Here is a 15,139-nt window from a genome sequence, read left to right as displayed (position 1 = left end):
TTTCCATAATAATAATTATGACTATGGAGTCAGAATTATTATCGATCATTGAATAGTGATTAATTATAGATCTAACAACATTGACAAGTTAAATGAACTAGTCATATTAACGGTTTTAAAGAGATTTGACTTCGATGTCATTAAATGATAATGACAGTGGCAGCTGACACTAACACGCCATTGCTGTAACATAAATAATAAAGAATATAAAATTACTACAGACTATCATAAAATATGAATCCCAAACATTATTAATATTTTTCGTAACAATATATAAATTTGCGCCGATACGGCCATACTGACTCCAGCGCGTCCCTTGCGCTGCTTTACATTGCAACAACTTTAAACAAGGCATCACTCATTACGAGATCTAGCCCACACACAAGGCATCACTCATTACGAGATCTAGCCCACACACAAGGCATCACTCATTTAGAGATCTAGCCCACACACAAGGCATCACTCATTTAGAGATCTAGCCCACACAAGGCATCACCCATCCTGGGTTCAGCCAACAAGACCAGGATCAAGGATACGCATGGTGGCCAGCCAGCGTTTTAGGAAGGATATTGGATAGGTAAAACACATTTTTATTTTTTCATAAACATGTCAATGCATATACATAAAATAATTATTACCTTTAATTAGATTAGTTATTCAGTAATTCAATGCAATTACCTAGATCCAAAAACGTCAGTAGAAGAGGTCGAGGCCTCCTCACATAAAACTCTCCGACAAATCTTCCGCCGATACGGTCAATTCGACTGAAGTATAAACTCATGGCGTTCGAAAAATTGCTCCAATTGGTTACTCAACCAACCACAACATGTAAACCGCCTCGGCCTGCTGACATCTAGACTAAGAATTATAAAGCAGTTCTTCTCAAAAGCAGTCTAATGACAGAATATACCGATACCCGTTCTCTTTAAAAAAATAAATATTAAAAATTAAAACCCACAGTAAAATGGTATCACAAAAATACATGATTTTTTTTTGTCATCACACTATTATCACATTAGTTATTCACATCAAATTACATTCATGCACCTGATGTTCGTCAAAAATATTAGGTTTAATTTTACAATTACTTTTACAGTTACATTTACAACTTAAATTCAAAGCTTAATTACTCATATCTGTAACGTATGGAATGTTTCGCTTATGATGGTTGATATAAAATGCACACTTAGTTTTTAGTAATGGGCCAAACCCAACAAAATAGAATAACAACGAAAAGTGGGTAGAACGAATACGCAACGTACGGTAGACAAAAATCACTGCATTTTGATGTGTAGAATGTAACTGAGCTGAAGAGAAAGCGTTTTGGATTGAGTATTCATACAAAGTTGATATTTGTCATGACAACTATGAATAAAATTAAAATAAAATACGTTTATTTTGGAACATAAGATCGTCAAGGTATCACTTTTTCCACGTCATTAAATTGTAGGCATCCCTACTCATTGGCAAAGAAGACAGGGTGTAGGCCGAGAGAAAAAGCCGACGTAAAAAATTCTTGGTACTCTTTTAAAATAACAAAAGTCATTAAACAATATTACAACGCTCATAGCAAATTAATCAGAAGTAGCCTGCTTAGCACTAGTCCTAGGCCCTTTCATCAACTAGACAATCGCTGACTTTATAGTAAGACTTTTTACACAGCTCCTCTTTTTAATACATTTCCTAAATTTATTAAAAGACAGAGATACAAGAGCATCTGGGATTTTATATTAAAGAAGAGAATCCCTTTTCCCAGAAAGAATTAGTATTTAGTTACCACTCAAATCAATTTTTTTTTTTTGTGAGCAGTTAACGTCTCCAAATATTTGAATGTTCAAATTTATATTTACAACTTTGATTTGGATTTTACTTTGCCATATGTGCAAAATATTAGAGAATGTTTATAATGACCGATATAAAATTCTCTTTTCACTTTCAGCGATGACGAAAAGTAAAAATACATAAATTTACCGAAAGACATACGCAAATATTAAACACAAAAGCTGTTTTTTTTTAATAGTGTCATCTGATTAGGGAATTCCGTGAAAGCCAGATGCTATATCTAAGCATCTGTAATATCGGGCTCTGCCTAATCTCTAAATTTGGTCTGCTAATATCTCTAACCGCACTTGAATTCAACACGCAAAGATCAACGCAAAGTTGGTCCGTCCCGTTCTTTTTCTCGATTCATAAAATTCATATCTTATTATGACTTTCTCGAATTAATTGACAATTTTAATAGTTTTAAAAAGTCTTATACCTTTCTTTGAACAATTAATTACATATTTTGTTGTAGTAAGTTTAATAAATGAACAATACTTAATAGTTTAATTTAGCGAGTTACATTCGTCATTTTGACGGTAGTAGCAATTTTACTCTAGATGACCCACACAACGGCAGAAATCTCATTTAATAAACTGTGCCATGAAAATCGGTATTATTGTTACTGAATTATGACGAAATAACGGATTTCTCACTTTGCAGTCCCGGTAACGCGACAACGACAAACGACCCGGTTTAAGAAAGTGAAACGAACGAATTGATCTTTTGAAGATACTATAACACGGGATCTTTGTAATATCATTATATTTACTCTACTTTCGATTTTACGCCTACGAAATATTATAAGAACTGATAAGAATTTATTTAGTGAATCGGAGGTAATTCTCAGTTACTCAGATCGAAAAAAACTCAGGGTAAATACCTGTGATCACCGCAACCATTACCTCGGCGTCGGTAGCATATGGTCGAATCCTCATAAAAAGCGTCCGTGCCATTATTAGCATACTCTGCGTAACGGCTCGCTTGGTCCAAAGTGTAGTTGCGCCATTTCGGCACGTCAATCGCGTACCGAAACTCTACACGTCACTAACGTATGGATCAGCTCTCCCGAAGTCTCTTGGAGATGTGTGATCCCACCGCTGCTGTCGGCGCGAAGCGCCTGTAAATAACGAATCCAGATTTATTAAAGCTGTCATTAAATTATTGAAGATAATGACGTCAGTAATACTGGTGTCATAGATTAGTTTGTTGGCATCTGCCATTTAATTTCGACATTAGAGTCTACACTTTAAAGGCTTCTGCTTGGTTCGACCGCTCAATCGAACTGAGGCTCGCACCAATCAGTTCCTGTATTTATAACAACCAGAATTTGTAATAAACAAGCTTCGTAACATTTCGGGTACTCGTTCCACGACCGAACCCGAATAGACCACAGAGTCAAACAGAGTCATAAGAACGAGTGTCAAAGATTACTTTAATATTTATTGTTATCTACTCTCCAATATTTAAAATTATGATAAATAACTTTCCATAATAATAATTATGACTATGGAGTCAGAATTATTATCGATCATTGAATAGTGATTAATTATAGATCTAACAACATTGACAAGTTAAATGAACTAGTCATATTAACGGTTTTAAAGAGATTTGACTTCGATGTCATTAAATGATAATGACAGTGGCAGCTGACACTAACACGCCATTGCTGTAACATAAATAATAAAGAATATAAAATTACTACAGACTATCATAAAATATGAATCCCAAACATTATTAATATTTTTCGTAACAATATATAAATTTGCGCCGATATATACGTTCCAGACCGAGGATGAAACATTCCTTTTTTCCTTAAGTAAAATGTATGGCGAACCCTGAGGACCCTTCTAAGGGTGTGTGAAGGGCAGTGCTGTTTTACTGGGTAGGGTCTCGCTATCCCTTTGAATAGCAGAGGGATTTGAGTGTAGAACCAGCCCCACAGTCTCGGCGTCAAGATCAAAATCAATGGCGGGCCTGCGTAAGCGCATTTTCACCTCTGAAGAAGCCTTTATAAAAGCATATTTGTATATCAGGGCAAAAACTGTATTGCCGAACGAATAATGTGTGACAAAACACATTAAATACAGTTTGAAAATTGTAATCCCTATTATTTTAACCCATTGTTCACATTTGAAATATGCTGAACAGATGGATTTTATATTTTTAAAAGCCCAAACAATGATCGTTAATTGAAATTGTATTTTCAATTTCTGTATTATCAATTTCTTTATTGTTCTTTTTGTTACGGCTTAATTGATATGAAATGCTTCCGCTCATTGGTTAAATATCTGAACATAGCTTCATTCGAATTCATTTAATAAAATAAAATCATTCAAATAAACTCATGGGATGAAGCTAAAGTGATATAATCATTTTATGGTATATATTCTTCAGCTCAAGACTATAATAATTAATATTTTTTAAAGAATATACGCTCAGTAAGTGCTATGAGATGTAAGTGAACTTTTAATATTGGCCACTAATTTTTAATTTTAAGAAACCCTGTTACATGTTAACTAGTCAATTATATCATTAGAAAGATAAGGATTAATTTTAATCAAAGAATAACGCAGTTTTTTATAAAATTATTAATTATTATACATACAACGTGATAATACCACAAAGATAGTAGGTTAATTTTATGTTAAGCATATAATATATTTAATTAAGTTATTAATAAAACATAATAGCTATAAAAACTACTAACACGTTAGTACGTGAGTATTTTATATTTCTGAGTCACGAATATGATGCATGATAAAAGATCGTTTATGATCTTAACTCTTAAGCTTAAATATTCGAATTTCTCAGCAATTAATGTCCTCCATTGTATACAGAAACAGTTGAAGAAACATTTGCCCAAAAAAGGTTTATACAATTACACGTATTGGTTGAAATAAAATACTTTTAGATTTATTTTAGGACCGAATTCGTGTGTAATGAAGTACCGTTCAGATAGTAAAATAGTAAGTATCTATGCGACCAATGGGACGCCCATCGTCTTAGTAATCAAAGTGTGAAGCAAACCAGCATGTAATTAGTGATTATCTCAAACATATAATTTCAGTATAATTATCCCACATTAGTCCTAATTGCCTCACACATTGAAACTTTTGTTATCAAGTGTGTACATTCGTAATAGAGATAAGATACGCATGAATCGCACAATGTATAATTTATTATTATAATATATTTGAACTCATATATTTATTATTTCTACTTTGATTCACGTGTTACGTGATACGTGTTGTTCCCACAGTTATTAGGGCGAATAAGAACTAGAGGCTAAACGTTAATAGTTATTTAATTAGTTGTAAGACGTGATAAGAAGGGAGGTGTAATGGTTACAAACATTTTTATATGTGCCTTCGTAAGTGCATATAAATTGTAATTCATAATTTCATAAATATACGAAAGTGTAATGTATAAATAAGTGAAATAAAGTATTATAATGTTATTGATTATTTAATGTTCGTGTATAGCAAACCTTAAACGTCATATTCACCGCTCGAATAAGGCTGTTAAGAAAGTTTCCTTACAAAGTTTACAAATTATATCAACGGCGCGCGTCATTGCCAATTTACAGGAGAAACTATTGCCAACTCCAATTAATCGTACGATGACATACACTAGCTGCGAATTTTCTTATATCTATTGATCGACATTATAAATGTGATATTATTATAATGAAACATATTTTTTTTGTCAATATCGCATAATAAGGTTACAGGTTAGTCTTTTTACTTAGTGTGGGTGTTTGACACAGTAATAAAACTAATATTTCGATTAAATGTGTGACCAATTCCACTGGGCTTTTTCTTTCATGCGTCGTAATTGAATTCGTTGGCGGCGACAAAATGTAGAAGCGAGTGTGGCAGTTGGGCGACAAGACTTTTAAGAATTTGAGGAAACATTTAATACGTCAACGAATGCAGACTTAAAATTAATATATATGTAGGGTAACTAAAATTTAACTTTATAAAACTGGGTGTAATATATCTTAGTCATCTATCTATATCTGTATTATCTTAGAGAAAGAGTAAATCTTAGTTGATATCACGAAAATAAACAAACAATTAAAACTATCAAGCTTATGACCTAATCATATGACCTAAACGTTATTTTTGTACAATTCAAGTAGTTTTATATATAAGAAATTCATCAAAAATAGAAGACTAAAATAATGAAAGCACTAGCTGCAGGGTCACCAGAGCTACCATGCACCAACTAAAATCTTTAATTAGCGTCTGTGCACTTGGTACTTTAAGCATACATTATTGAAATATCATAAACCTTAAAATCCTTAATAAAAATGGTTAAATAGAAAACTAAAATGAATAGCTAATTAAGGCTTTTTACGTATCAACGAGACATTTAAAACTACACAAAGGTCTATACAACATAGAATACTTCTAAGTGCAAGAGATATTATTAACCATTGTCATCCTATGAATAAAGTTAGGAGACCAATAGACGCTATTGATCTCATTGTTGACTGCTGAACTGAGTTAACTATTTCGTCACAACCCTCTTGGCTCTCAAAGGAAGGCTCTATTAGGTTAACGTTACGCACACGAATTTCACGACCTAAGAATTGTTCCCTTAGTATGGATAAAATAGAAATAGGAAGAGAGAATAGAAGGAATATAAACGGATAATTCACATTAAATTCCTTTCATATAAACGATTTGTATAGCATATAAACACAATTTACAATTCAATTCCACAAATGTTGTATAGTATACATTTCAATTAATACATATCAATGAATTTGAACATTGAAATTTTAATCAAAATTATTTCTGTAGAATTATATCAGATGGCATTTCTTCATAAGCATTTCGGTTATTCATAAAAAATGATACCATTTTTTATAGACCCATTAAAACTAAACTTACGACAAATAGCGCAACTCTCATGGCAAATGGTAGTGTATCAATCACGAATTAAATAGAACGAAGCGAAGATTAATTAAGTTTCAAGTTATACCAAAAATCTTATTCAAATTAAATCCGTCCTAAGGTAACAGCTACTTTACGTAACAGTACTCTCGGGTCCTACAAATTAAGAGACCTCCACTTAATCCTTACACTTGTAAACGTCTTAAAATTGCATAATGTATTCAATTTCAAACTCTATGTCAACATAATAGGGTAGTGAATGAGTCGTTTGTAAAGTTTAGTCTAAATTGTATTGTGAAAGGACGCCTGAAAATTTGTTGGCTCGTTTCAAATCCCAAGGGGACATCCCGAAGAGATTTTAGCGATAGATGTTTAATGTTAGGGAAGTAATGAGTCAAATTTGGACACTGATTGAGTATATAACCCAGGAGAAAATTTTCTGCTGAGTTACCAGCAAACTGGTGTGAGATTACTTTTAAAAAATTACAGTGTAAGGAGAGTGGTTGTAAATTTTTGTTTGGAATGTTTTAGCAAACAAATTATATATATTGGATTAAATTAACTTTAAGGTTAAAATCTTTAGACGATAAGTGAATATTTGTTTGTACACTGGCCGAGTTCACAAGAGTTGCTTGCTATATTACAATATTTTCACATAAAAAAAAGTTTTTACTTCGCTAAAAATGGCTAACGCACTTGTAAATCAAGAAATCACTGATGAAAGAGCAACTTTTAATTCGACGTAGAAATTCGACTCCACCGCTGACATAAGTTACATGAAATGACAAATGGCATTATCAGAATACCAAATGCCTACAAATTTTTGGGCGTGTTTTGAGTGTCAAATTTTAGTTCCAAACAATCTCAATCAAGCGGCATTTTTATCGTGATTATTGTTTATCAGAATGCTACATCGTAAAAAGTCACTTTCACGAGTTTGACAGCGGAATTCGCTGTGAGAGTTTGAATAGTGAGTAACAGAATCGCAAGGCAGGAAAGAGTTGGCAGAAGAAGTTGCCGGCTATGGTGTAAACTTCTGTTTCTGCTACAATTATCCTTTTTTAAAGCATGGTAAAAAATATTTAAACAAAAATGCAAACTTCTGCTATAAACTTTGCAATTTATTCATAATTGTTTTAATAAACTCATCAGAATATTAATTAAACTAGAGCTGAAAGCCTTTATAAAATTACATTTTAAACTCTTTTGAAAGAGAACACTTTAGAGATTCTGTTACTCAAAGCTTTGAGCGCACTTCACTATTATTATACATTTAGACAAACGTGTATTTTATGTATTTTGTCGTATAGGCCGTGTATTCAGACCATGACTCAGGATGTTTTTCCATATGTATATATTTTTTTTACCTACCCAAAAAAAAACAGCTTTATGGAATATATTGTAAAAGGCAAGCATTATTCGTAAGATATCTTTCAGTCGGTATTTCCCATGTTAGCTTATAGTTGGAAATTATTCTTCCAAAACGAACGGATGAAAAAGGTATAATATGGTAATGATCACATTATTTGCAAGTGTCAGGGCTAGGCTTTGTACATCTTAAAACCTTCTTTGTTAATATATTCCCTCGCTTATTTATATACTTATTTGCATGTAGGAGGCGTTCTAAGACGTACGTGATTCGAAAACATTAATTCCCTTTTTTGCTGAAGGTCACATGAAAAATAGGTTTGAATTTCACGTGTTATATGTGTCGTGTAAAGTTAGAAACGGCATACGCGTTATAGGAAAATTTTCATTTAGTTATCTGTGTCTTATTTGTCGCACAAAACTATTTACTATTTTTATCATAAATCTGAAGAGGCTTACCTCAACCTTTTACTAAATCACTAACCAACGAGCACTAAGAATGGCGAAATTCAATCCTACATTACAAGTCGTAAAAATTAATAATCTTGCCATAATGTCATACTCAAAAAGTTCAATGTAAAATATTTCATAAAAAGACACTTAAGAAAAAATAACAACGTTTATAGCACTTAAAGAAAATAATTTTTGCAAAACTTTTCGCGTTGGGCTAAGTTATGGCGCTTACATTTTATCTGAAGTCAAATATCTTTTGTGTTTGCAATAATGTTGACATGAGTTAAATAAAAATTGATTTCAATTTTAAATCGGTTTAAAAACTTCAGACTGTAGAAGTGTAGTGATTCAAACGTTTATTTTACAGCGAAAGCTAAAATATGAAAACAATATCGTTAATCAATCGTGAAATAAGGAGGAGAAATTATCGTTTAAATCGGTTTTAGAGATGCTTCTTTGTCTTAATTACTAATGTATCCGATACATATTTCATCTTTTTTTCTATTATGTACGTACGTAATACATTTATGAAGGTTTCAAGTGTGTATATGTGTCAAGTATCGAGAGAGTAATTACTTTCAAAGAGATGGATAGAGATTGATACATATGTTTTAAATAAAGTCTCTTTGTAGACAAAATATTAGATGCATAAGTATGCAACAAAGAATAATATTATTATATATATATAAACAGCACAAAAAAATACAATTAAATTTAATTGGTCTTTAGCTGACATCGAACAACTCGGAGTAGAAGATTAACAATTTGATTGGTAGTTTTCTGTCTCTTTCAAAAGTACTTACTTTACTGCGCTACTCTTTAATTGCAATTGGCATTCAAACATTAATGCACCACATAATTTTTAGAGATCGAATAGGACGGTTTGTTTTATCATCGAGCTAACGCTAATAGCGTCTCGTGAAGATTCCTTTTTCGAATATTACTCTGAAAAGCATTTCGATACATTAAAAAAAAACTTTATTTGACTCAAAACAAACATTACATTCTATATAAAATATGCGTTTACATTATCTGAGTATACTGTTTTTACACTTTAATTTCTTACTTCACTACAAATAAAATAAAGTTATCATTAAATAACTACTAGACGTCGCAAAATTACCGCAAGGTTATTGGCGGGTGTGAAAATGTTAAAAAGCGAGGGAAACTGAAACTGCAGCGCGATGTTGTCTAGACAAAGCGATTCATTCGTTACGTCGTTATCTTTGCGATTTTCCTCTTGGGATTCACGATTAGAAAACCCTTTTAGATTCATTTTCACTACGTTGAGAAGAGATCTTTTGATTTTATTGCAATATATACACTTCTATTATATGATGGCCGTATCCTCAGTATGCATTTCCCACAATTTACACTACAAGCGATCAAACAATTAATTTTACAATTTTTTGAATTAATTAATTTATATATGAAATTTGAAAATTATTTAATAAATTAATTAATTTTCAAATTTCATTTAAATTTTGTTTGTTAGCTTATATCGTATAGTTTATATATGTTATGTGTTGTATGTTGCACTCAGAAGTATATTTTACATATAATATCGTTTTAATATAACGTATTATGTAACTCATAGTTGGCATTAACTGGATATTTTAATTGATTTCTGGCAAAAACGATATTATAATATATTATAACATAATTAACATAACCTAAAATGCATGGTTACAGAAAATTGCGTTTATTGTACGCAAAGGTTTAGCAATTTATTTAGAATTGAACATTTAAATTATGCTTTGAATAAAAATTAAAAAACAAATTAAAGTGTAAGAATAATGCGAAAAAGTAAGTTTAAGTAAATTCCGACTTGGATCTTATGAATTTTTCAGATTTCAGTGATGCATCGCAATGTACGGTAACTGGAGCGCGGAGGGAGCGGTCGGGGATCGGACGCCGGCCCATGTCGCCGTGCTGATCGTGCTCTATGTGCTAGTGTCTGTCATCGGCATTATTGGTCAGTACATATTTTTGGTTATTTAATCTGGAGCTCTTGACGTATTAGTACATACTTATGATAAATACAAATTTAAATATTATTTGCGACTTGGTACCGATGGCGTAACAAACAAAAAATAGGTGTTTGTTTTGGTGTAAGATAAATAATAGGAAAGCATTTTTTTATAAAAACGCTGGAATAACATTAAGGAAATATAACTATTTATCTTTCACCGTTATTATATATTCTGAATATGAAATACACTTTACAAAAGACAGTTCGTGCACTATGGGTGCGGCCTTCCTTCAATTAGTTTAAATCGCACGAATATAACATAAGTAGTAAAAACTTCACGATCCAAAACAGTGTTTAAGTACCTTTAGTTGTTTTGTTTTTTGTTTTTTTGTTTACCTTTATGTTTTTTTTTTTAGGTAATGTGAGTCTAATGGCAGCATTGGCGAGTGGCGGCGCGTCCAGATTGCGCACACCGCAATTACTAAGCGCATGCGCAGCCGACCTTTTGGTGTGCGCAGCCAGCGCACCACTGGCTGCGACACGAGCTGTGCATCACCAGCAATACCCGTGCCATGTTACATTTTATATTGAGGTATACATATTTTATAAAATGAAAAGTAATCATAGATGTCTTTTAAAAACATATTAATTAGAAATCGGTGCAACGTAAAATTTGAATCCTGTAGCTTTACTTGAGACTTAAGTTTGAACATATTAAGAAACGAGTTTAAGAGCAAGCTCTTTGGATATTAAGCTGAAACAGCCACTTAATAGTTTTCAGTTCGGTGCGGCGTTTATTCTAAAGTTATTTCATTTTAATTCAATTAATTTTATAGAGTCGTATAAAATGTAAAATTTATCATTTACGTTATCTTGTTGAAATAACGAACATTTCATTTATTTTAAATGCATTTTATAATGGTTTTCTGAAAAATATTATTTTTTATAATTCTATGACATATTTTTTAATGATGTTTGACTAAACGACGTCGTTAGTCGTTAAATTAAATTCAAAAGAGAAACTTAACAATACCGATGTGAGAATGCAATATTTATTTCCTTATTAACGAAGTCCGCGAAATTAAATTCGTGTGTAAAATTATTATTAAAGGCCACTAACAACACTACTACTTCTACAACGAGTACTTAAATATTTTTTAAAAGGCACTGTCTATAGCAATCTTATACATACAATAATTTACTTGTATTGTTGTATTTGCTGGTGGCCAGTCGTTTCCTGTGGCGGCCAGCACTCTATCCCTGGTTGCCATGGCAGCGGACCGATGTGGTGCGGTGAGGCGCGGTCGCGGCTCTTTATGTGCCAGACCTTTCCTCGCTGTGGCCGTCGTTTGGATATCCGCTCTCATACTTGGTAAATATTGTAGAGCCAATGAATATAACATTCTCTGATTTTAGGTCAGTTTTATTTTACAACCCACTTGATGCTCTTTTGTTAACGTGATAACTATTTTTTTAAATAAATTGTTGATTTAAATAACTTTTTGCAGGTGGAGTGACCGTATTAGCGACGTGTCTATCATGCCCGCCGCTGGCCGCGGTGCACGCAGTAGTTACATTCTGCGTGCCAGTGATTGCAGTGACAAGATGTCATTGGGGTGTCCGCGTGAAGCTGACTGCTCTGTCACTCACGGCGCGGGCAGCGCATGGAGAATTGCCCCTTCCAGTTCCTTTGATTCGACGACCGACACATGTGATTATCGTTGCTGGCGTCGGCCCTAGGGAGAGACGAGACGCAGTTGACGTCGGTGACGTCAGATCCAAGAAACTGCAGCCGAGCCTCCTCGGTCCACAGCCGCAAACGTCAACGCTTCGATCACGTAGAAGATTGGGAAACGTCCTCATAGGGATCGCTGCTATTTTCGCAGCCTGCTGGTGTCCTTTTGCAGCCATAGTGATATTCAGCGCGTTCGGTCTAAATGCTCCCTTAGTGATATCCCAGTATGCCTTGTTATTAGGCCATGCACATTCCGCTATGAATGCCGCAGCTTATTGGGTATTAAATAGACATGCGCTGACTGCAGCTTGTGCCGCATGGCGTATTCCTCAGTTGAGAGTAAGGGAAGAAAGGCCTTCATCAACAAACGAGGCAGCGTTGGGAGCGTTCCACCCTCGCCTTGCTCGTCCTGCGCCCTCCCCGCGGCCCCCTCCTTCCAGTTTTCTCTATTGATACTATTTTTCTAAACTCTTTGATCTGTGATTCCTGTCTTTCAGTGCCTCGTATAGTCTACTCGCATGAGCGTGCTCTATTCATCGTTATTAATATGGTTGTATAAGATTTTATGGAGAATAATATCCGTGAAGCAATAAAGTGTATGAAAACTGGTTTTTGTTTTATTGCTCGTTAATGGCGCTATAAGAAAGTAATGAGGTGATAACCAAATAAACAGACAACAACACTTGCGAAAAAATTTTTTTTTCAAACTCAGAAGTTCGCACTTCGGGTAAACCTTTTATTTTACATAAAGATTCTAATTAAGTAATTCGTTAAAATATGTAAGATTAAAGTTAAAAAAACTACACCGAATGAAAAGCTTAAATTATGATTACGAGAATGTAGTGTATATACTAAAATTATTGTATGTATTATTAATAAGTGTATGTATTAAAAAAGCAACTGTTCTTTTTAATAAACGTAACATAGGGATCAAAATTAATGAAATCCCGTCTAAATGTCAGATATTGTTGCAGAATGTGCGACGAAAAGGTAACAATAAATTATAGTGAGGAGGGTTAAAGTCACAGCGAAAGAGGAAGGCTCACCAACATTTTCACAGTTCTGCTCCTCACAATTGAGACATAATGTGGTGCTAAATTGAGATTTACATACCGCAACTTTCCTCCTTTTTGAGTTACCACGGTTTACTTAAATCCATTATTTTGTTCAAAATATAGAACTCATCCAAAGACCTATGTCTATTAATTATTATTATTATTATGTCTTTAAGTTCGGTTCTAACTATTCGGCTTGTTATTCATATATTGGCTGGTTCGAGGCTCAGTGTGCGAAGAGACGATGCATTGTATGTATCCCGGGTATTATTAGTTAATGTATCCCAAAAAAACAAGAATAGAATAAGCCTAAAGGTTATCGTACAGTTTTCTAGGGTTTACGATAGACACTATTCTAATGGCTGATATCATTCGGTTAATTAATAATCAATTCACATCTTTTTGTAGTAAAATATACGGTTGATAAATATACGGTAATCTGGATTAATTAAATAATCTGAATACGTTTCTATGTCTATTAAATACAAGCTAGCTTGAACCCCCAGATAGAAAGTGATTGTTTATTGGCACTTTTCAATAATATTTTTTTAATGCGAGTACCTAATACATATTTATGTAACAAGAGTTTTAGATTTTCAGCCAATTCACAGTAACAAATGACAAATGATTACAATATACTACATTAGGTTTCTAAAATTGAAATTCAAAAAAGGTTTTTTTAAGGCCAATGTGGCAACTGTACAGTTCTAAACATTTTTAGTGTGACCCACGTATGTATTGCCGTGCTGCTTTGGAATTCTATCATCCTTTAAATATTGCCATCCTTAAAATAATTCCTTGTCAAATTCGTATGAATGTTTGTTTTTTTTTGTGCAGATAACCCTTTCTATTACAATGAAAAGTTAATAATGCCACAGAAGTCTAAATCTTATTTACAAAATCCCTGATTACGTATTTTTGTACAAGGGATAAAGGTGCATCTTTATTGAAGACAGGGACGACTTAAACAAAGTAAACTTCTAGAGAAGTGGTATTAGTATAATAATGGGATAGATGTTGAGCAAAACAATAACCTTACCTTACCAAAGTCTTACTTCACTTGCACAAGTACAAGTTAAAGTAACATCAAAGCTTGCTGAAGCCAGATTGCTTGCTATATTTTGTATATTGTGTAATCATTCACGAAGGAGCCATCCAAGTCCCATGAGTTATTTTTAAAAGAAATAATAAAGGTCTTATTTTTGAGATATCTTCAATATAAGCCAAGAAAAGTAAAGGATCGTTATCACAGCGGCACCACGCCCATTGTTATAAAGAATGATGAGTCGCGACAATGCGTTATTCGATTTAAATATTATATTTTTAATTATTCAAAAGTGTAAATATTAAATAAAATTTGTTTACATTTATACATCAATAGTTTAAATATCATCTTTAGTAAAATAGGTTAGACTTAAATTTGTCTAAAGTTAGGCTATCGTACTTTTCCATGATGTCTTAGTAATGACAAATGTACTTATAAAAAAAAAAGTTCAATAGTTGAGTCGCGTTTATATCGGTAACGAATTGTGTTTAGAAATTTGATGTCGAGCCTCTTCAAATTCCTTCCTTATATACGTATTCGTAAATAACAATTAATGAATATAACAATAAAAAAAGAAAATCTTTAAAAACATATGAAATATTCAGATTTAATAGTAACATAAGAGCTTTTATGTTGCTAACTATTACATGTGCAAGAACTTTATACTAAATGAAATATACAAATATGCCTAGTCTTGCCATAAATACTGAAACAAAGAAAAATAATTTTTTTTCTGTTGCAAATAACATTTATTACTTTTACAGTGTGTTAGTTTAATACATAAAT

The 15,139-nt window shown here is 32.8% G+C and overlaps 1 protein-coding gene across 1 annotated transcript in view; it reads left to right on the top strand.

The window, feature by feature from the left end:
- LOC110994978 (galanin receptor type 3) overlaps window positions 1-12,842 on the top strand; it is a 37,075-nt gene extending 24,233 nt beyond the window's left edge. The window contains exons 2-5 of the mRNA XM_022261920.2: window positions 10,397-10,521; window positions 10,935-11,110; window positions 11,749-11,890; window positions 12,027-12,842. Of these exons, the coding sequence (XP_022117612.2) occupies window positions 10,416-10,521; window positions 10,935-11,110; window positions 11,749-11,890; window positions 12,027-12,706 (1,104 nt within the window). The 5' untranslated portion in view covers window positions 10,397-10,415 and the 3' untranslated portion in view covers window positions 12,707-12,842. The remainder of the gene's footprint in view (window positions 1-10,396; window positions 10,522-10,934; window positions 11,111-11,748; window positions 11,891-12,026) is intronic.
- Window positions 12,843-15,139: the final 2,297 nt, after the last annotated feature.

Source organism: Pieris rapae, chromosome 20 (genome assembly GCF_905147795.1).
Source record: "Pieris rapae chromosome 20, ilPieRapa1.1, whole genome shotgun sequence".
Classification (NCBI taxonomy): Eukaryota; Metazoa; Arthropoda; class Insecta; order Lepidoptera; family Pieridae; genus Pieris; species Pieris rapae.
The sequence above is the reverse complement of the archived record's forward strand: the minus strand, read 5'-3'. Positions and strand labels throughout refer to the sequence as shown.